Genomic DNA, 23931 nt, shown 5'->3' on the forward strand with positions numbered 1-23931 from the left:
TTTCCAGAGAAAGCGATTCTCCATAATTACCGCTTTTACAAGAATCATTCCCAGATATTATTTCTAATGCTGAACGTAAACGAAAGCATACGTGATGGAGAACGTCCGTGTTAGTGCTGATGTAGCGTGTTAGCAGATTTCGAATGACACACATCTTATTCTTTATTTTATTTTTTTTACGTTTATTGTTTACCATTTCTCGTTCATATGAAATATTTTGTGGATAAATTGAGAGTTCCATACTGATTAGCTTTCTTGATGTTTACTGTATTTACAATTACTACTATTCTTTCTTGTTGTATGGACTTTTAAAAAAAATCATACAGCAAATCAATAAAAAATAAGAATGCTGCAGTTGTTCTTAACACTTTTATGAACATAGTGTGATAAACAAGTGTTTGTCGCTGTTGCTGGAACGGTGTGGAATGTTGTTCATTAAAACGTACAAACATTAAGTTCAAAATTTATAGCAACATAATAAATTCTGATGCATTTGAATGAATGTGATTAATCGGGGTTATGAAATTTTTTTAAATATATTCGTCGAATTATAATTTGTTATTACATTAAACTTCTCTTAAAACTAAAATAACTACATTGCGAGAAAATACTGAATTCATTTAATATTTTTCTTTTTGATGATAGGTTGTAAAACTGTCTCCGAAATGCAAAACAACCTTGCAATACTAGCACATAAAAATTACAATTCTTCTTATTTAAGCATCTGATAAGATTGAAAACATGAATTTGGGTGAAAAGTTGCCTTTTTATATTTTGCAGTTTCAAAACGTAGGTACGTTTCTGTTTCCAGTGATATATTTATTTCGTCTCTATGTCAATTAGAAGCCAAGTAAACTTTTGACGTGTAATTGATGCTTATTTATAAGTATTTTAAAACTTTGAATGCATTTTTGAAGAGCTAGCGTTTCATAATTCTACTGTACGAGTATCTTCGTATCCCAAAATATAAACAAGATATCTTAGTAAAATTTATAATTAGTGCTCTTTATGTTAAGCAGAATGTAATGAACTATGGAAATGCTATTGAATGCTCAAGAATTGTCAAATTGGTTAGTGCAAATATTATTGAAAAAATTCCAAAATATCAAAGATAATTTTGTATATTAAGCACCAAAATATATTTATTTTTGTATATTTATTTTATTTTTGTATATTTATTTTTGAACATAGATAGTAGTCAGTTACACACTAAAATAAGTTACACATGTAGTAAAAACAGGCAAAGAAAAATGTAGAACTGTAAAAATGTCTTTTTACAGGACGTTCCTAGATTTTGTAAATAAATGCTAAAATTACATCAAAATATGCTTTTTCTTCAAATGCTATGCATATATTTTTAAATAATGTCACTTTTAATCATCCCTTTATCTTTATATTTGTAAAAAACATCATATAAACATTAAAATATTTTTTTAATGAAAATTTCCCTCCAAAATAAGTCGGATACCTTAATGTGAACATCATACGTGACATTTCGTAGTGGCGTACCAATGGCATCACACTAATGTCATCCGTAAATAACGACCTGTTTGCCAAAGGCACACGGTTTTGGCATCACAGGACTGGATAGCGAGAAAAATAAATTATTAAAACATATTATATAAGATCAATAATACGGTTGCTTAGTTTTTATTTCAATCTTTCCGATCTTCTGGAGAACTTTCTTTTTTGTTTGCTATTTTCACCACAATCCATTCTCTAAATATCAATTGGAATCAAATTCATCAACTTAAAAAGTATAAAAAGAATAGTACATTTCTCAATATAAAATGTTCTCATTAGAATCCCTAGCCAAAAATCAACTGTTATTGCATGCATGTGTCATAGTTCTACACTTAATATTTACAAAGGCGTGGATTTTCGGTGATCTGCTTTTAATATTTAATGGCGAAAAATTACGTTACTTTTTTAAAGTTTTAAATAACGACAGTGTCATAAATCAGCGTTTTTGCCAAGCCTAATGCATGGGAGGCCAGTGAATAAGATAATAAATTGTGCTTTTGAATTGGAAATTTAATTATAAACTTGGAAAGTGCCTTCACGGATGGTTGACAAAAAATCTGTGATCTCTTTCAATTTTAAGTTGCTTTTTTTCTTCTTATCCACTGCCTCTCTATGTTAGCTATTTTACAGGGTATTAAATTTGAGATGAAATAAAAAAGCAATATTGCGTTATTATTTTGAGCAATAACGTAATTACAACTGTCCACTGAGATATTTAAACTATTTTCACCAAAAAAGTGAAATTTTAATATTTAATAATGCAATACTTGTGCCTAATCTTTCTGTACAAAAGTATGCCTAGCTCTACAGAGGTAAATTTCAGCTTGGAAAATAAAATTTTTATGTCACTACAATATAACAATTATACAACTCTTATTTACTCTAAGATAAGCCAAAAATTAAAAGAAAATTCTATTTTTATGGCATCGGTATCTTTCAGAGTAAAGGGATCAGACAGTACTGTGCTTAGACTATCTTAATAAGTTATTTAATTTGTGCTTTATGAAAGTGATAAAATACAACACCTAGCAATTTCATACCATATTTGATAATTTCGTCGGAGTAGATTTTTCTCTATATTCTTGCAGCCCTTGTGAAATATCGTACTTAATGTAAAAAAAAAAAAAAAAAAAAAAAAAAAAAAATGAAGCTATATATGCAATAAAATGTTAGAAATAAATTTATGCATTGAGACATCAGATTCAAGATTAAATTTATCTATTTTTAATTTGGCACGTTAATGCGTTGTAAATTCATTTTCTGATTAAAATGCATATTGGATATGTAAAAGAATAAACTATAGTCACTATAGATCTTTCTGGCCCTCAATCATCATCAATAACTTAATATAAGTAAATGATGTTCACGGAATTGTATTGAATTTTTACACCGTCCTTACATTTTGCTGTAAAATCGGGATATATTCATTTGATATATCTCATTCTAAGTGATCCAGCTTAACTTGTTGACTAATGAGCGTAGATGGACTTTCTAGAAATAAATTCACTAGCGTTTTGTCTCTTTAGTTTTATAGTCTAGCTGTCGGAGCATTTATATGCTCTTTGCCTCCTCCCATCACTTTCGCCATTGCTATACCATTATACCCCATACTACAACCAAACTGTTACACAATTGAGAATCTATTCAATTTAAACAGTAATTTCTGACTGTAATTTTGCTCCTCGATACTATATTGACAAACTTTTCTGATGCCTTCAATTTCCTAAACAACTTTTCTACTAAATAATTTATTTCTTTGAAGAAGAAACCTACCATATTGCTTTATGGAAACGGACTACTTAGAATATCCGATATGATTTCACAATACAAATTTGCCATTTTCATGAAGAATGATGCTACCCTGTTGAATTATTATGACGTCATCAGTATCTATTACAAACTCTAAACAATATTTTCTTTAATACTTCATGACTATGAAGGAGAAACTCTACAATCAATTTTTTTGCTTTAAACTTTACTACTGATTTCATTTCAATTTTCATAGTTCTTTATACGTTAAACTAACGTGATTTCATAATACAAAATTTGCCAATCTCAGGGGGAAAGATGCTACACTGCTGACTTATTTTGACGTCATCAACATCTATTGCAAATTCTAAGCAATATTTTCTTTAATACTCCGTCACTATAAAGGAGAAACTCTACAATCAGATGTTGTTGTTTTTTTCAAAATCTTCATAGGATTTCATTTTATTTTTCATAATTCTTTATGGTTAAGTCTATTGCGATTTCATAGTATAAAATTGTCATTATCGGGGAGAAAGGTACAATACTTTTGAATTATTTTAATGCCATAAACATCTATTACAAACTCTAAGCAATATTTTCTTTAATACATCATAACTATAAAGGAGAAACTCTATAATCAGCTTTTTTGAAATTCTACAATGAATTTTATTTCATTTTTATAATATTTTATGGATTAGAATAATTCTATCTCATAATACATATTTGTCATTCTCAGGGAGAAAGGTATTATAATGTCGAATTATTCTAAGGCTATCAACATCTATTACACAAAGTAATATTTTCTTTAATAATTCGTCACTATGAAGGAGAAACTCTACAATCAAGCTTTTTCATAATATTTTACGAAAACAGATTAGACAAGATCTCTGTTACGATTTCATAATACAAATTTGCCATTATCTGTAGGGGGAGGAGAGAGATTCTTCGTGATTACCACTTTCACAACAATCCCACCCCTAGATATCATTTCTGTGGCATGCCGCAATCGAATTCATCAAGTAGCTGCAACAGAGAAAACGTGATAGAGAACATTTACATATCACCGTCTACGCAATAATGTAATTCATTTCAGGCGTCCACGCGCGTCCCTTAAGTGTTTCGTGACAAACTTCCATTCTTTAGAAGATAGCTCGAACTTCCGTGCGCCCCCTACTTCAGAACCATCCTACACCCCCCTGCTTGCTACTTGGAGAGCCGAAAAGTACCGGTATTTTTCCGCAAATAAGAAGAAACGGCCTCTTCCCAATCCCGACGAACCATTTCGTTTAATTTTCTGATAGAGTCGGATGCAATGGGGTTTGGGTTTGAAGAGGGGCGGGGGGAGGTTGAGCTTGGGAGATGGTTAAAAAGATGGAAGGGGGGGGGGTAAGGAAAGACGAAAGGTGGAAATGTGGGAGAAAAATAAGGTCGCGGTTTTACTCGATGTTTGATTTTTGTTCTGCTCATTTTTTACTTTTCTTTATTCGGTGATGAAAAAAGAGTGGAGAAAAAAAAAATGTTACAAGTCGAAGTTAAAAACCAGAGAAAAAGTGATGTAAGGTTCCGATTTTTTTTGCCAAGATGTATTTCCAGGTATTTAAAATAGTTTTCGAATAAAAATTTGATATTCATTCAGCTTAAAATTTCTTTCTATGTTTTTGTTTAATTTTTTGATGTTTACAATGAACAAAATAAAATTGAAAAACCATTACATATTGAATAGATAATGGATTGTAGGGTTTATGAATGAATGTTGAGTAGGCACTAAATGATATAGCAAAGTTTAGTTTCAAGTCTGATTATTCATTTTATTATGGTGCGTAAATTAAGGTAAAGTGGCTTATGCGTGTTCAAATAAAGAACCTAAAGTTTTAACAACAACAGCGTTTATTTAAAAAAAATAGCCTTAAAAAACTTCATCATAGCAAAAACAAGAATGATCTAAAAGACTCGTGCTGCAGAGCTCTGTGAAAATGCTGGCGCGAGCTTTTTAAAAAGGAGCAAAGGTGGTGTTGCCACAAGCTTAATAAATGCTTGAAATGAGCGTGCGCGCTCACACACACACACACACAAAGTAACCACCGTGCTGTATCACAATTTAAAAAAGTATCTTGAATGCGTGAGATTAACTGTGTTAAGAATGAATATATTACTTACAAATATAACCGGTCTTTTCATTTCAAAATTCCTATATGATTCATTTGAACAACTATTTAAACAATCATGGGCTTCGATGACTTCTTGAACTGAAATCAATTCAGGAAAAAAATTATTTCAATAAAATATTTATCTCATTGTATAATGATGCAATTATATGTATCTTCTCCTGCCAAAAATGTTATTATTCGTTATTCGCCTTTAATGTGCGTAATTAATTAATTTTTCATAATAATAATTAAAAACACCGGGTAAGAATTAAGAAAGCCTTTTAAATTTAATTACATATTTTCAATGAAATAGCATCATCAATTCAAGATAGTTTAGTATGCAATTTAGTTTACGTAATTAATACGTTTTTTTTTTTATTTAATGTAAAAGCAATGGAATGAATACATTAATGCTATTTTAATAGCAGCTGTTTAATATTCTAAAACTTATTCAAAAATGCGGAATTTTTAAATGAAAACAAAAGCAATTGAAACATATGGAAATTTTAAATCAAATATTAAAAGCTACATGCATTAATTTAAATTAACATTTTTGAAAAAAATAAATCGTCTAAAAATTAAATAAAATTTATAAATAATTGACTTTTTTTCAAGAAGGAGATAAATTGTAGTCAATTGGGTTGAATTAATTCTGGTGAGAAATCACTAAAAGGTAGACATTCAAACAGTTGTATTTATTATTTGGTCTAAATAATAGCAGCATTAAATGCAATACAATAAATGCATTTTTCTTTGATTTCTCTTTGGACAATTTTGTCATTTGATACTGCTTGATTATAAAATTCTTCCACGGTTCTTTCACAAGATTTTGTACTCTTTGTCTTACTACGAGGTCAGTGCAACATTTTTAAGCCTTTTAAAGAATAAAAACATTGAACTTTATGCTTAATAATCGCGTAAAAAATTATCATTTATTGATTGCTCTACAATCAGAATTTTTATTCCACACGCTCAAATATATATATTAAAGAACAAAAGATTATTTATAAATTTCATTTCGTAACTGAAACTTGCATATAAAAGTCCTTTTTCAAAAGGATATAACTTTTTAAGATACATGTATTAATGTAAAACTATATGAAATTCATGTTTCTCAAAATAACGGCAAGATGCATTTTTTGGATTCCCTGTGCCTGTTACATTAGAATGAATTTAAATCTAGAAATCCGGATTTAATCGCATGACAAATAATCCAATGCAAATTCAACTCTCTAATAGTGATGTGATTATTTGAGGGTTAATGTATCGAATTGTATTTTAAAAATTCAATTGTTGAAATATATTTACATTTTGCCAAATAAAATGTTAAGTACCAGTTACATCAGTATTAATTTAAATATTGAAAGCTGAATTTAATTCAATGAAAAATAATAGAATGAAAATCCAGCCCTCTAATAGCAGTGAGATATTAAACTTAAATTGTAATTTTTCTCCAAATCTAATAATTTCCAGCAAGCGTAATTTTCTATTTTATTCCTTCACAATTATGAGCATTTCGCAGAATAAAATCACTTTCTTCAAAGAAGCTTGTAATAACACATAAAAGTGATGAATACGCATATTATTGTTTCGCTTTATACTCACTTATCATCAAATAAGTATTTTAAGGAAAGTAATAGCCATTTCTAATATGAAGAACGGATTTTCATACCTTTTTCGACGACGCATCCACAGTGAACCTAATGGCGGACAATTTATTACGACGATTATTGCGCGATTGTTGTTCTAAAGAATGATGATTATCACTTTCACATGCAACGCGATATTTCGAACGTTTATTGAAAATGAAATATTATAATAATCAACTGCAAAATGGAAAGGTTATTCTGGAATATTTGATCAAAAATATAATGCGTTCTTTTTCTCTTCAAATCGTAGTTTTTCTCGTAACTGAAAAATGTTATCTTTTATGTCAATTTAAGAGTTCTTTATCTCAGTGTAATTTATAACAATTCCGTTTATGCATAAAAAAGTGGAAATATATTTCTATCTAAACATTCGTTTAATGACAGAGCTTTGTAAAATTGCTTTTTGCTAAAATAGAGTTTTATTAGACGATTTGTCATTGAAATTTAATATTGTTCATTTTTCTAACTTGGCTTTAAGTAATGATCAAGTGTGCTAACTTTTGTGGAGCCCGTTTCTCTGCGAAAAATTTTGGAGTATTCGTTAGGGATAGCAATTACTAGTGTCTTAAGTAATTTTGCTTTATTTATTGTTGTTTTAAGTTAATACATATTTTCTTTAAACAGAAAAGAAATGTTCTCTAGTTAATATTTTATCTCACAAACCATAAATAGGAAAAGTATTTAAAGCAGATTGACAAATGCGCCATTAAATTTTCCTCAAAGTTATTTAACCTTTCTAAAGTTTATTAAGAGAAGAACGCTTAACTTATTTTATTTGTATATTTAAATTCGAGCAGAAATTTCATAATTGTATGAATGATTTTTTTTTGTTTAAGTACATATTTTATACATACATAAGTACATATTGAAATATTAAAAATCAACATAATAATTTTATTTTCAATAGTACTCTTTTCCCAGTTAATAATTTCGATAATATACCAAAATAGCGTACCATAATTAATTTGATCTTTTTCAAATATTTTTGTTAGCTAAGAAAGATCTATGAATTTTCTCTACTTTTACTACTAATCAAAATGAATGTATTTGTTTCACTCAGTCTAGGTTTGTTGCTCGGCGCTATCTTGCTACATTTCATCTATACTTTTTAAAGATAGAAATGTGCATAGTGAAATATTTAAAATTTTAATTATATTTTACTCAATTAAAAAATAATTTTTCAAATTGTTACGGCATATAAATAAATTTATATCATTTTAAATTTCAAAGATCTAAATATTCAAAGACAACAAGTTTCTACCGTATAATTTTCTTTGTAACATTTATTAACTTTTAAACGTATTTTCAGAATATGTTATATCAATATATGTCATCGATATTGTAAATATATAAATGTGCGTGCGTTATTGTTGTGTTGTGGCCTATGACACTTTTCAAGACCTCTGACATTTATATGTCACTAGCAGACCCGGCCACGTGTTGCTGTGGCTAAGGCTTTTGTTATATTACATTGTAGTAAACTATTCAAGGGAAACGGTAGGAGAACACCAGTCATGGGGACCACCATGCTTTTTTACACAGAAGCTATTTGTAAAAAAACATGGGTACCTCCATGATTGATTTTCTACTACCGTTGATATTGAGCAAAAATCAATACAAAAAAATAAATTTAAATTTCTTAATTTTTTGTATTCAAGTTTGTAACAAATGAGTACATTACGAAGTTGTTAGTAAACAACACGTAACACTTAAACTTATAGATGAGGTAGGTAGGGCAGACAGTTTTAAATCTTTGACAATAACGCTTATTATTTTGAATTATAAATACTTTTAATTTCAATTTAATTTAGCAGTAATCGGTCCATAATATTTTTGGTTAACCTGTCTTTAGCTAACACAAATAGATTTGACGATTTTCCTACACGTGAACATGCAACATATAATTGCCCATGAGAAAAACATGGATTTTCCAAATCTAAACCGCAAATGGACATTGTTTGGCCTTGAGACTTATTTATAGACAAGGCAAAAGCTAAACGAATTGGAAACTGTAACCTTTTGAAGGGTATCGTAGATTCTGATGGTATCACCGGAACACGTGGCAACAGGACCACTTCTCCTTTAAACTTTCCAGTTAAAATGGTAGCTTTAAGTATATTTCCGGTGATCTTTTTGATGACCAAACGCGTATCGTTGCATAATCGAGGTGGATTCAAATTACGCAGGAGAATAATAGGTGAACCAATCTTTAATCGAAGGTTATGTGGTGGCATTTCAGGTATATCTAGTGAATTTAAAAATTCAATTGGAAAATGTACACTATCATTTTCATCAACAACAGTATCGATTGATTTAAAAGACATCAGATTGCCTGGTAACAACTGTTGTATATTTTTGCAATAAAATAATATTGCGGCTATAAATTGAGATGTAAGCTATCCTATCTTTTAAGTTAGATCAAACTGCACACGGTGTGCAAATTTGATTAAAATCGGTTAAGTAGTTTAGGAGTCCATCGCGGACAAACAACGTGACACGTAATTTATATATATTAAGATATATTTAAGCCAAGTGAGAGTCTCTTGTTTTTTCAGTAGCGCCAACTAGGGCAAGGAGCTACTTCATGTGTCACATTCGCTTCCAATGCCCATTTTTATAGGGGGGAGGAAGCAAGCACCTCAAAGATAGAACACAGAAGAAAAACCACAAAGCCCGAACCGGGATTCGAACCCAAGACCCCCAGATCACGGGGAAGACGTGCTACCCCCCCCCCCTTTCAGGACGTCGGAACCACTCTTTCACTCTCACTCTCTCTTTATGTGTATATATATATATATATATATATATATATATATATATATATATATATATATATATATATATATATATATATATATATATATATATATATATATATATATATATATATATATATATATATATCCACCAACAGGAAGGGTTGTACCGTGGATGGCGATGTTTCTTAAGTCTCAACACATTATTCTCTTCAGTGTTGTCGCGACAATTCAATCCTTTAATATTTCCGTGTGCTTTTGTACTTGTTGATGCAGATGTATCCTGAATATCGAGAAATCATAAAATCCTTTAAAGTTGAAAAAATCAAGAGCTTACTTCAAAAAGAATTCAAATTAAACAGATATTTTAAAATTAAATTCTGAAAACTGCTCTGCCTGTTTTTGCTAAATACTCAAAAATGTAAAAAAAAAACTGTTATCATATCCTTTGAATGCAAGTATAAATATGGGAAAAAATATATTATGAGAAACTTTGGGGTAAAAAAAGGGATACATTTTATAGGAAATAAAAATACAGAACTATTCACTTAATGGAGCGAAATTAAATTTTTTTTAAGAATTCGTAATCATAAAAGTTTATCAGAAAGATTAAATCATATATTGTACGACTTTTTTCTTTTTTTTTGACGCATATGAATTACAGATACTTGGAAGAAACATAGACTGATTGAATAATACGCTATTTCTAAGATTAGTAACTTTCTTGAAAGAAAACTGCTCCCATGGGGCTTGGATACTAGAATTCAGAACAATAGACGTACACGCTTTGAAGAATAAATAATAAACTGTAAAATTTCTCGAACAGAATTTTTCTTCGTTTTTGCTTTCTCGCATAGAGTTTATAAGGAAAGAAATGAATGTTGTGAAAGAAATTCAAACTCGAGATTTGACGAATTTCCAAATTTCAGAGCTCTTTGCAACCGAAAAGACATTATTAAAATTTTATCTGTCTACCTATAAATACGACAATGCAAAAACTCCTTGTGTGCAATTATAAGTATAAAATTTGGTATGTGATCTTTACTCTTCATTTGTAGATTTTTATTTCCATTTTGAATGAAAATAATTCTCAGAAAATTTATTTGTCTGTCAAAGTTTATCATGTTTACTTTCATAATAAAGTGCAAGTAAACATGATATTTACAAAGCAACAAAACGCTAGATATATGCAATTTGGTATAGACTTTCATTATTATGCATGTAGTATGGATCCTTGGTAAATTTGATTAATATTCGTTCCGGGGATGACTGTTTGTCAATCTGTATATTCAAAAATATGTTAAAACATTCACTATTTGCATTGAGATTCACGTGACTAGTTAGATTAATGAAATGCATTGTGCAATCGTGCGACTAATATTGTAATTGCGTGTCTTTTTAGTCCCACTCGTTTGAAAAAAAGACTTTCAAAATACCCATTCAGTTAACTTTGCTATACTACTTATCTTTACTATACACATAGCGACCCCCGGGGGGCACCTCGAAATAAGGATCCGGCATGGTGAATGGATCTCGCCACCCTGGAGGGTACACAAATAGGTGGGAGGTCTGACTCCTCCCATCGATGATGGGACGTACTTCCTTCGGGGAGGGTTGTACCGTGGCCGGTGATGACCCTTTGGACTCAACTACAGTTCGCACGAGTGTTGCTGTTGCGGCGGTCCGGTCATTCAGCCTTATGGTTTAAATCCGTGTGCCTTCGTGGCGGGTCGGAGAGTCAGTTGGTTGATTTACTATACACATGGCAAGTTTTAACGCAAAACTTGCCATTGTAAAATTGAGACACTGAAATTAAAAAAAAGAAAATTAAGCATTCGTGGCTTTCACAGTCTTACTTAAAACCTAAATTTTTATGTGGGAAGAGTGGAATAGTAATACCTTTATTAAGAAATATGCTTGGAGGTTTCGGTATATCCCCTAAAATTGAATTTTTTTCAAAATGTTGTAAATCTGTAACACAATATTTTTAGTAATTCCCTTGTGAATTTTCAACAAAGCTCTTTGAGAAAACACATTTTTAAACAATTAATTTAGATATTTGATTTTTCAAATAATTCGTCACGCAGTATATGTTGGACCCTATCTATAATATAATCATTCTTCATCGTCTGTAACACTGGATGTAGTTAAAAACACTTCTGCCATTTTGATCTGTCTTTAAGGAATGCGAATCACAGCTTATTTTTTAGCTTGTAACAATTAAGACTTGTTTTTTTTTAATGTTTGAATTAACTGATTTATCAGTGTACTAATAAATCAAAGCTTGAATAAATAGAGAAAATCAACGAACTGAAATCTGCAATATTTTTATGTTTATTTCATATAGTTTATTTTTTACTGCTGGTTCGTTACATTTACTTGTCAATTGGAAGTTATTGTTAATATTTTCTCTCAATGTTTTTCTTTCTCTTTTTGTTTCTTTTTTTTTGTATTTGGTAGTATATTGTTTTTCTTTTAGTGGATTACTACTTGTTTCAATCCGATTTTGAGTACTATATTTGATTTGATTGATACCGAATATTTTAAACAGGGTAGATGATGTGTTGTGATTTATGGCACTTTACAAGCCCGCTGACAATTATCTGTCAGCGAATTAAGCCGAAAGAGAGCCTCCTGTTCTTGTCGACTAGGGCCAAGAGTACGACTTAATTACTCAAACGTCATATCCTTTTTACTGGGCGAACTTCATACCTACATTTCATTCACATATCATAATTTATACCTGAATCAGAGAACGATCACCTATGAACCAGTTCTCCCAGTGGTATTACTCTCGACAAGGTAGACTTTGTGAGCTGCAGAGATTTATACATGTGCCAGCCACCACCACACACGGAGAGTGTGTTTAACACCGGTGGTGTTTAAATTCTCACCCCAAGGGATGCGAATCCACCGCTCTACCAACCAGGATATCCTGGCCTTAATAGAGTAAATTCCGTTGCTAAAAACCATTAATGCTATTATGTATATACATCTAAAGTGTACTCCAAGTAATAATGTGAATGATGCAATGCAGTCTGCATGATATTTTCTACCGCAACTTTCCTTAGTTAAGCAATGACAATCAGATCTGAGTTATTGTTATTAGAATGACAGTTCATCAAGATTTGCATACCTTCTAGTATTTGAATATTATTTAATATTTCAGATAGGAAACTGCTTAGTAAAAGTGAAGAGTTTCTGGGTTATAAAAAGATTTATGCTAATAAAAATCCGAGAAATCTAAATTTAAGATTTGAGCAGTTGTAGTATTCATGTGCACAATATTTATGGGGAGGGGGAGGATGGATAACCATTTTATTAAGAAGTAACTAGGAAAGTTTTGAGGAGACCATTACTACTAATTTTGAATCAGCTGGGGAGGGCAGTACATACTTCTTATCGAGAAAATTCGAAGATGATGGAATACTTCTTTTACTTTTACTAAATACTTCTTTTATCTAACAACTATTTGAAAATTACGTTCCAACTCTTAGCCAAATTACAGCTTGAGTAATGTAATAATCACAATCTGCAACTGTCCGCCCAAACATGTTTTGAGGGGGGGGGGTATTTTCTTATGTGACAGCATCTAGAATAACTGACTGGCCTCATGATTCTCTCTACTATTCTATATCAGTTCTTTTATGGAGTTAAATAATTCATGTTAATGGTTTCAATATCCTGAGTATTAATATTAAGGCAAACAAAGAAACAAAAAAACATCAGTCTTTTTAGCTTAAAAAAAACTAAAACGACGCGCCAAATATATGTTCATATCTCTTTTAATCTAACAAGGGGAGGGAACGAGGTTGAAAATTCAGTTATCGATAAGATTTAGTACAAAGGTAGTATACATTTAGAATGTTCACTCATGAAAATATTAAAGCGCAATGGCTAGTCAGTTTCGAGAAAATGGCCCTCAAACTTTCTGCAACTATAAAGCTTATATACTAATAATATGTCGCCGTTATCGAGGCGAGAATAGAATAGTGGTTAAGGTACTGACATAGCAAAATGGAGATCAAGTTCGATCCTGGTCTAGCATTTATTGTTTTATTTTTAATTAATTTAGCAATTTACAAACAGTTTTAATAAATATGTTTTTTCATTTTTCATGCAAAAATAAGTATTTATTCGTCTAATTCATGGATTACAATTTAATTTTTAGAAGAAAAATAATTATAAATATGAATACGCTTTTTTAAATATCCAGAATTACTTAAATTAAATTAATATTTTAAAAATTCAATTAATATGATACTAATTTTTATATGGAAAAATAAATGTGTTTTCTCTTAATACATGAATTATATATTTTTTTAAACATTAAGATCATAACGCGCTTTTATCTTTTTAAAAAATATTTAAATAAAATTACAGACAGTTTCAACTAATATGCAACTCTTTTTATCAATCAAAAATTAATATTTTTTAAAAAAATTATTATCTTAATTTTCAATTTAATATTTTATGTAGTTTGCTCTTAAGGTAGAATATGTTTAAATTTTTGATTGGATTCATGCTAATGGTTTAGATACCTTGAGCATTAAACAAAGGATTCTTAGATTTAAAAAGGAAACTGAGATTCAAAACAAATTTTGAAATCTTTGTAAGAAATACCCTCAGTTAAGCACCTTCCTAATTTATTGTCATCTCACTTAATGTTTGAACTTTAATATGAAATTAAAGTGATTAAACTTCACCTAATATCAACTGTTAACTAAAACTACTTGAAAATGGATGCACTTTACAGATTTTTTTTTATCATTACTTATTTGTAGTGTTAGACCTAAAACAATCTAAACAAAGTTTAATAAAATCGTATTTTAAACAGAAACCTATACATAGCAAACACTCACACACAAACACAAACAAAGCATTATTTCGTAATTTTCATCACCAGAAATGGAAGAAAAATCCAAAATGAGATATTTATTATAAAAACAATGAAAATGATTAAAGTTTATAACAGCAAAATGTGTTGTTGTATAATAAGTTTAAAATGTTGATAAAAACTAATTAAAAATTGACAAAAAATGTACAGAAGTGAAATTGGCATCATTGAGAACATAATGTTTTGAATTTATGATAATGTTTAACCCATATTTACGACATTGGTGGAAATGCCAATGATTGTTGTAATCGCCAATTATTTTCTGCGATTTTGTTGATGATTGAAGGATTTTTTTGATTTTCTTTTAAATAAAACACAAATGTGGGTCAATTTCTTACGAAATTCTTTCAAGAAAGTAACCTACGTCTTGAAACTATGTCATATTTCGTTTGAAACTTAATTAAGGTGCCAATATGGTAACCCATAAAAAACTTGTCTTGCAATCCTTTTACAGATATGTTTATTAATCCATTCACTAGTGACTCGGTCTAACTGGTAGTGCAAATTCTATATAGTTTGCCAATTCCTATTTCAAACAAGGCATACAGGATGTAAAATGACGTATCGCCAAAGATGTCCTCACTTTGTATCCTGCACTCATCGTTTGAAAAAGAAACAGGTTGATCAGCATAAAATTTGCATCTCAGATTAGGCCGAGTTAATAGCGAAAGGATTAATGTGTTGCCTTCAGTTGTACAACTGATACTTAGGCGACATGGAATTGGAATCCTTGGATATGTGAAGGGACACATTAAAGTTTATGTCAACCTCACTTCTATCTCAGATCCTATAGTCTATTTTTACCAATAGATTATATCAGGCTTTTTTCTTTAATATAAACTCTAGATTCCCGGACTTGGGCGGGTACAGAAACAACTCAAACGCTGTATATATTGGCCATAAGCCTTACTGGGTAGGATTAGAACTAACTAAAGCCTTCCTTACTTTCGTGTAAGTTTTTTATGATCATATTTGCCCTTTCTTTTACAGTCCCTCCAACTATCATCGAGTCCAGCACCAGTTCGGACACGGTGATCGAGGAACGTTCCAAAGTAAGTCTCCGGTGCGAGGCTTCCGGCTATCCTGAACCCATTATCACTTGGAGAAGGGAAGACGGAAAGGACATCAACCTCGGATCCTACGGGGGAAGGAAATATTCAGGTAAACATACGTTTGAATTGTTGAGTAAAATATTGAACGAAAAAAAATATTTGAATACTTATGAAAATTGACAGTGAAAGGGCTAATATAAGTAGAGCAAAATACAAAATGTTGCTATTGAAAAGTACTAAAAGCACTTATGCAATATACTTATAAGAAATATTATTTCTAGAATTTTAAATGTAAAATATTACTGTTAAAACCAAATAATAAAAGTGACGTTAAATCTTATAATTTAACTAATGCATGATAAGTAATTAGGTATAAAATTATAAAAAATGTATTAAAATTGTTTCTAAAATCCTAATCTGAAATTGTATTATAATAAATTAGTAATGATATTTAACCTAATCTGAAATTTAAGAAACTAATATCAATGCAAAATAATAAAAATTATTATTAAATGTGCTAAGGTAACTAATGAAAACAGACGATATTCGTAAAAAAGAGTACCAAAAGTTGTTACGAAAATTATTGATGTGAAGTACTGCTATTAACGCAAAAGAATAAAAGTATCTAAAAATACTAATTCAACTAAATAAAATTCAATTTATCTAGTTTAATCTTAGATAAAAATTCGTTGACTTTGCTTAATTTTCTTAGTATTTTTAAACAAAAATCTTATTGTTACTGTGTTTAGTTATATAGTTTATATTTTTGAAGTCTATCTCAAATTGACTCGATATAAATGCTGTCGAGGTGCCAATTACTGCCGAATGTGGAATGCATGATCCATGCGTTTCAGAATTTGAAAAAAAAATCTCTGAAAAATTATGTTTTTTTTTAATAGAGTTTTATTGCTAATAACATTCTTACGTTAATAGTCCGTTGGGTGTACATTGAATTTGAACCTGCATGTTGGACAACGGAAAGCGACAGTTAACTTCTCGCATATTCCATTAAGCAAGAAGCATAGATGATAGAAATATAGACGAGATGCGCGCAAGAACAACAAAACTATGAATACAAGCAGGCAGCAAATAACTAATTAAATAACAACAACAGCACTGTCCATAGTTTGCCACTCGTTTTGTGCACTTAATACGGGAGATAGATTTAATTCTTAAGTGACGCATCCATTTATATAATCTCCCGAAAGGGCGTGATGTCCCAAGTACTTCTTCAGAAGAATGTCCTGACTTCGAATTTCCGAATTATATCAATTATTCATTGAGCAATACGTTTTGTATTTTTTCGATGCAGCAATAACTTTTGTAAGATAGAGCGATATATTTTTATTGTTGCCAGGGACATTAAATCATATTTTCAACCATGTCTTGGTGCAACATAGCAAAATATTCGTTTTGGGAATGAAGAATTTTGAAAAATTTAAGCCGTGAATTTTGTAACTTCACTTCACTAAAAGGCTCTGTGATTTCTTCACAACGCTTGGAACTGACATACAGTTGATTATGCTTTGAATGTATGTCAATGATCAGTTTACAAAATTATGTAATAAAATATTAATCTTGTGCGTTTAGTCTTCAACTTTCAACTGCAACATTACTGATATTGTTTGATAATTTCTTTTAAGAATTATGGATTTATGCTTGGTACAATATGGCAAAAAATTGAGCCACTACCATTTGTTTCAATTTGCTAATGGATGTTTGAATGTTTCGGACTAGAGTTAGAATCTACTTTAAATATTTTGAACTCCGTTTTATCTACATTAATATTTTTTTTTTGCCATTTGCAATCTACCATCTCATACTTTGGGAAATTAAAAAGTATTGGATTTTATTGGATTTATTCGCGATGCTTACATTTTTTTTACTTGTGAATTTATATTTGATACTTTTGATTTTTAAGTGTACCTATATAGGTGCCTTTCCAGAAAAAAAAATCGCGAATTTACACTTAAAAAAACTATATTCTTTATAACCAATTATTAGTCTTTTTCTATCTGCTATCATGCTGACAATGTTATGTAGCGCTATCTCAGATCCTATTTCACCATGATAAAACCGAGTATAAGTCCAAAAATCTAAGTGATAATAGATATACTGTAAAATCCATACTATAATATGAGAAAGTTGTTTCAAATAACATTTTAAATTAAGTGCATTTATGGTTTTTTTTTTATTTAAATGACCAGTTCATATGTAAGTAAAATTGAAAAATATTCATATGTAATTAGTATGTGATTCGTTTCTAAATATTTTCTCAAAAAAATTCAGAAAAAAAAAAGGAAATCTGATATCGCAAATTTCATGCTTATCGTGTGTGAAAATTATTATTTTTTTAAGTCATCGTTTGTCTTAATTATTTTTTTTTAACCCAAAATCGGTCGAGCTCTAAAACTTATCCTCGAGGCCAGAAAATAAATGTATTTTTTGCAAAAATCCGTTTTAAACTAATCTGGGATGATCATGTGACTATTGTATTGCGCAATCGTCAACTTTTAGAAATGCAGCTTTTTTTCGCATCATTCCGAAAGATCTTGAGCTCCAAATCTTTTTCCCGTTCATTCCCATTTTCTTCCCTTCGCTTCTTCGGTTGATAACTTCTTATGACTCTGTCAATTATTGGCCAGACAGAAGAAATGGGTAAATGGCTGGTATTCGCGCCAAGTTGTAATTTTTTGTTGGTGATAAGTCACCAATTATGAAAACATTCTTCTTCATTTTCTAATAACATTAAACGAGAAATACTGTTGCCTCTAAAGCGATAAATCTTTAGTTTTATGCCCTAGCATTTTGTGGCTTCAAAAACTTCAAACCAAAACAACATCATGTTCTCACATGATAAAAAAAAAAAAAAAAAAAAAAAAAAAAAAAAAAAAAGGAAGGGGAAAAACATTTGCCTACCGAAGCTTAATCTTCCAGATATTATATTTTGAAAATGTTGTCACTATACTATACACATATAATAATAGAACAAAAGTTTGTGCGCGCGAACTTATTCACATCAGATTTAGAGGCACGCCTGACTTCCGGTTCGTTTGTTACAAACCTGAAATTCGTTGACTCTCCCATTTGTTTCAATTCACTAATGGACTTTGTTGTTTCTTTACAAAACTCTTAAATCTGACCCAGAGTTCATTATGCACTGAGGATAAGTCGGCGATCAGTCTGGAAACCCGTGTATTTGACCGCTAAGAAGGATCGATCGCGGCAAAGTGGCCCAAGAAAAGTAATTAAAACCTGATGACTGTAAATTGCGAGGGAAGTCACGCGGAATAATCTAATTTGTTTAAAATGCATGCATTTCCTGTGAGAGGAATTTGTGAGTCAAAACAATTAAAATACAGCGCTTAAATTTAAAGGCTGTTAAAGAGAAGTTAATATTCCCTCATTTAATCCTTATTAGATTAGATACACTTAAGTAGGCATTTAAAGTTCTCGAAAAACAATTAAGTTTAAACAAGAGCTTAAAATTAGCAAAACATTACGCTATGAGAATAATTCTTGGGTATTTAAATCGCAATAGATAACTGGTTTTTAGAAAGGAAAATTAAATCTAGGAAAAATAAGAATTGATTTTTTTTCTACATAGAATTGCATATTTATAGAGTTTTATAGCCTAAATTTCATCATAAACATTGTGTAATGATTTCATTCCAACAATCTTTTTGTTTCTCTAAAATTTAAAATATTTGAAAAATGTTTAATCCTTAGTTTTATTTTTGACACAAATAAAAAAAAGAAAATAGCCAAAAATTGATAATATCTTTCTTATAGATAAAATTGCAATTACGGAACATAGCATTTTCGATCACATTTCACTTATTCTACTTGAAGCAAAGACTGATCTAAATTCATTAAAAAAAGAAATAGATTATTAATTTTTAAGACACTAGCAATTTTTGTTTAAATTTAAAATACGTGCATTAATATAAACTAAAATGTAATCTTGATTTCTTAAATAAATATACGTTTTTCTTTACAAAATGCGTAATTTTTTCTTACAAAAGTTACTAAATGTATGCTATGCATGTATATAAAGGGAACGTTAGGAATACAGCATTCTTTAAATACCTAGGCACTTTGGGGCAACATCTGAAACGATTAATATCGATTACACATTTACATATCGATTACACATTTACACATTTCTATTTCGTCTTTTCATAAAACTATTTTGTTTTTCAACAGAAAAGAAAATTAAATGGGATTCAAGTTAAACTAATTTTTATCTTGATGCAGCATATAAGGAAAATAGTTACACGAAGCATAAACTTTGCTTTTTAAAAATTCTTTTCTTCTTTAAATATTTTAACTGAAATAGTTTCAATTATGACTCGTTTATCATAATTTCTAAATAACATTTATATTTCTTCCGAATGCACTTATTTTGAATTATTAACCTTATTATAACTTTTCCATGCATTTATTAAGAAGTATTTCCCATTCTATTGAATACCTATAGGTTATACAACATAAAGCATTTCATATACTGAAACTACCTAGGCATTTTCTATAACACCCTACATTGTCATTAACTTTATATACATGTACAAAGAAGGTTATACAGTGTCAGTGCATATATATATATATATATATATATATATATATATATATATATGCTTGTGTGTGTGTGTTTGTAAGTTAATACCAAGAATAATTCAAAAATTATCTTAACTTGCAAATTTGATTTATTCCAATTTTTTCTCAAGTTTACAAAAAATATAAATAATTTTTAGAAATTTAAAAACTATTTAAATCATTTTGATGATTTTAAACATTTCCCTAAAATAACATAAAAACTATATCTTGTATATTCGTTGTAATTTATGTGTTTAGTATGATTATTTTTACAGAAAAAGATGTTTTCTGGCATGACCTGTCGACCTTCTACTGTTCATCTAAACCAAAATGATCGTGTTTAGATAGATAGTTTGAGATTCGAATTTTGCCTAAGAAGGGATAACGGAATGAAATTTAATCCATTTGTGCCTGTTAAGTATAATCTATTAATAACAGCGCACCCGAGTAACAGCCGTTGAATTCCAAACATTTAGCAAAACTGCTATAATCGTGTTTACTATATGAACATCACGGATAAGCAAAGTGCTATATGGAAATGATTTGAATACACAATATGTGTTTGAAATATTAAGTTTAACTAGGTACTTCTGTTTGGATTAGCTTTGAGTACATTAATCATAATTTACATTCCCGAGTTTGTTAGGATAATGTTGCTCTGATGCAGATGTAAATTCATCAGTGGCATTATGACAGGAAATATCGTTGCAAGTTGCAATAAACAGTAGCAGGAAAATAAATGGATGAGTACAAAGTTTTATAAAAAGTTCTACAGAACGCTATCAAACTATATAAGATTTCCAATCAAATTTTGTTTTTCGAAAATTGGTATGTTAGCAGTTTAAATTTTTTCGATACCAATCTAACCCGAAAATTTTATCTCTTAGGCTTCATTTCATAACTTACTTTCTCCTACTGTGCTTATTTATAACTTTTTTTTATCATGTGAGAACATGATGTTGTTTTCGTTAAGGAGTTTTGAAGCTCGACATCACGTAGGCAATAATATTGAAGCTCGAAATCGCGTTGGCAATGAATAAAGCATAAATGGCAATTTTCATCGTCATCTTTTAATCGCATATATTTTTTACCTGCTTTTCCCAGTATAGCATTATTATTATGCATGCTTCTTTTAAAGCAGATGCGTTTTTAAAAGGTTGACCTGCTTTTACCAGTATTGCTTTATTGCTATGTATGTATTACAGATTAAATTTTATGATTTACACAATATATTAGAGGATTATTGAATAATAATTTTTATGAATCTATAAAAAAAGTAGCGTATTTCTATGAGAAAACACGTTGTCAAAGAAAAAGTCGTCAAAAATAAAAGGTTTTAATAATGTGCGACACTTTTTTAAACAATTCATTATAGTAATTGCTACAATACTAAAACCTTTTATTAACTAGTATGCTTTATATAGCAAACTATTCAATTTAGAAAAATAAGCAATCTTTTCACATCACTTGATCATCAAGAATGGGAAAAAGAAACAGCATAAAATATCAAAAACAACAATGAAAATGATTTGGAATTCATTCACAATTATGAAAATACTGTTGCGAGCTTAATCTGGATTAAATAAGTTTATATCAACCAAATTAGCATCATTGAAAAGATTTTTTCTGAAATTTAAAATGGCGTAAAATTCAAGGTTGTGCTTTAATATTCTCAGAAAATAGCTGGAAAGAAATTTAAAATTTCGTCTAGTTATTTTATTAATTAAAATTATATATATATATAAAAAAAAAAACTCCAAAGTACACATTTCTATCCTGGAAAGTATGTATGCGCCAAGTTTGGTAGCTCGAACTCAAACGGAAAAGCCTATAAACCGCTAATGCACACACAGCTGTGCATACACGTTGTTGTTTGTTAATTTTGTTAATAGTAAAATTATCATATAATATCTACTAATAATAAAGATGAATGTTTTTGTGTTGATGATTTGCATGCCAGACTGTCTGACCTAGGGTTACAGAATATTTTGCATATACACTTTGTTGGGTGGGACGGATCATTTCAGTTAGAATTTTAATTAGCTAAGAATTAAGCGAAATTTAGACATTTTTGTTTTACTATCCCTTCCTTTCCCTCGGGGGGGGGCACTTCGAAATGAGGATGAGACGCTTCCGGCATGGTATGTGGATCTCGCCTCCCTGTAGGGTACACAAATAGGTGGGGCATCTGACTCCTCCCATCGATGACAGGGCGTACTTCCTGCGGGGAGGGTTGTAACGTGGCCGGTGATGGCCCTTAGGATTCAATCACAGTTCCCGCCAGTGTTGCTGTTGCCGAGGTCCGGTCATGCAGCTTAATGGTTTAAATCCGTGTGCCTTCATGGCGGGTCGGAGTGTCAGATGGTTGACTTATTGTACCTTCCAAAAATATAACAGCACAAAAATAGATTTGACACCATTTAAAAATTTTCTTCTCAATGGTACCATTAATGTAATTTTCATGCAAAATTTTTATCTTTCGCTCCATACGAAAGTTATGCTTCTCAAGAAAGACTATGAGTGTTACGAGTACTCTTATTTTTATAATCTGAGAATTGACAATATTGGCAACGGGATTGTAATAACTCATGAGAGTTTTCTGCCTAATAGTATAAAGGGAAAAAGAACAAATTTGAATTTTGGACTCCTTTTTTTTCGCCCGATTGAAACCACAATTTGATACAGAATATGCATTGAAGCCACAAAATAAAAATAAAGATTTTATTTATCTAAGATATTGCGTTTTTGAATTATTGTTTATATAGATTCGAAAGAGCATCCATAAAAGCTTGTTTTGATAATCAAGTTTATTTTTTAAGTACGTTTACCCAAAAAAATGTTTTGACATATTTGATTCGAAATTAAGTACATTTCTTCACTTTAGATGACAAAATTGAGCATAAAAGTTTGTTTGTCTCTTTAGAGGTCGAAAATGTTTGTCTTATTTTCTTGGTAATTTCTTACGCGTGAATTTCGTGCAAATTTTCTTAGAAATCTACAAACTTGGTGTAATCGTGTTTACAGATAAATAACTATAGTTCCACTTTTTTTTTCTTTTTTCAGATTGAAACAGATCTGAAAAAAGGTAATCATCAAATTTTGGAGGTCAAAAATGTTTGATGATTTCGATATGTTCTCTTTGTGTTTATACAAGAAGAAAAAAAATTGTAAAAAATAATAATTTAAAAAAATAATATATTTATCTGAAATATATTCATGAAGAATTATTCTTCATATACAAGAAAATATAGAAAAATTATTCTCGTTTATTTACCATCGGACTTAATAATATTTGTTGTCAAAAAGACAACAAATCCTGATTTTCGCATCCCTCTTCAAACCAACCATGTTTCACCAACATGATGGCGGCTGTTCTCTGCAGAAGCAGATTTTTCCGTCTGCTTTTAATGTGCTTATTATTTTTAAATGTTTCGCAGCGCATTATTTACTTTATGTTTATTCTTTGATAAATGGAGATATTTGGTGACCAAATGGTTCGCTAACAATATTGGCCACATGTTCTTTAATTTAATCTCTTAAGCATAGCTTAACTCGAATTCT

General features: G+C 30.0%; 1 protein-coding gene across 1 annotated transcript in view; it reads left to right on the forward strand.

Annotated features, from left to right (window-relative positions):
* The window catches only part of LOC129962028 (lachesin-like), a 379452-nt gene that overhangs the window by 335118 nt on the left and 20403 nt on the right, over positions 1-23931 (forward strand). The window contains exon 4 of the mRNA XM_056075705.1: positions 15713-15883. Within this exon, the coding sequence (XP_055931680.1) occupies positions 15713-15883 (171 nt within the window). The remainder of the gene's footprint in view (positions 1-15712; positions 15884-23931) is intronic.

Source organism: Argiope bruennichi, chromosome 2 (assembly GCF_947563725.1).
Source record: "Argiope bruennichi chromosome 2, qqArgBrue1.1, whole genome shotgun sequence".
In the NCBI taxonomy this organism is placed as follows: Eukaryota; Metazoa; Arthropoda; class Arachnida; order Araneae; family Araneidae; genus Argiope; species Argiope bruennichi.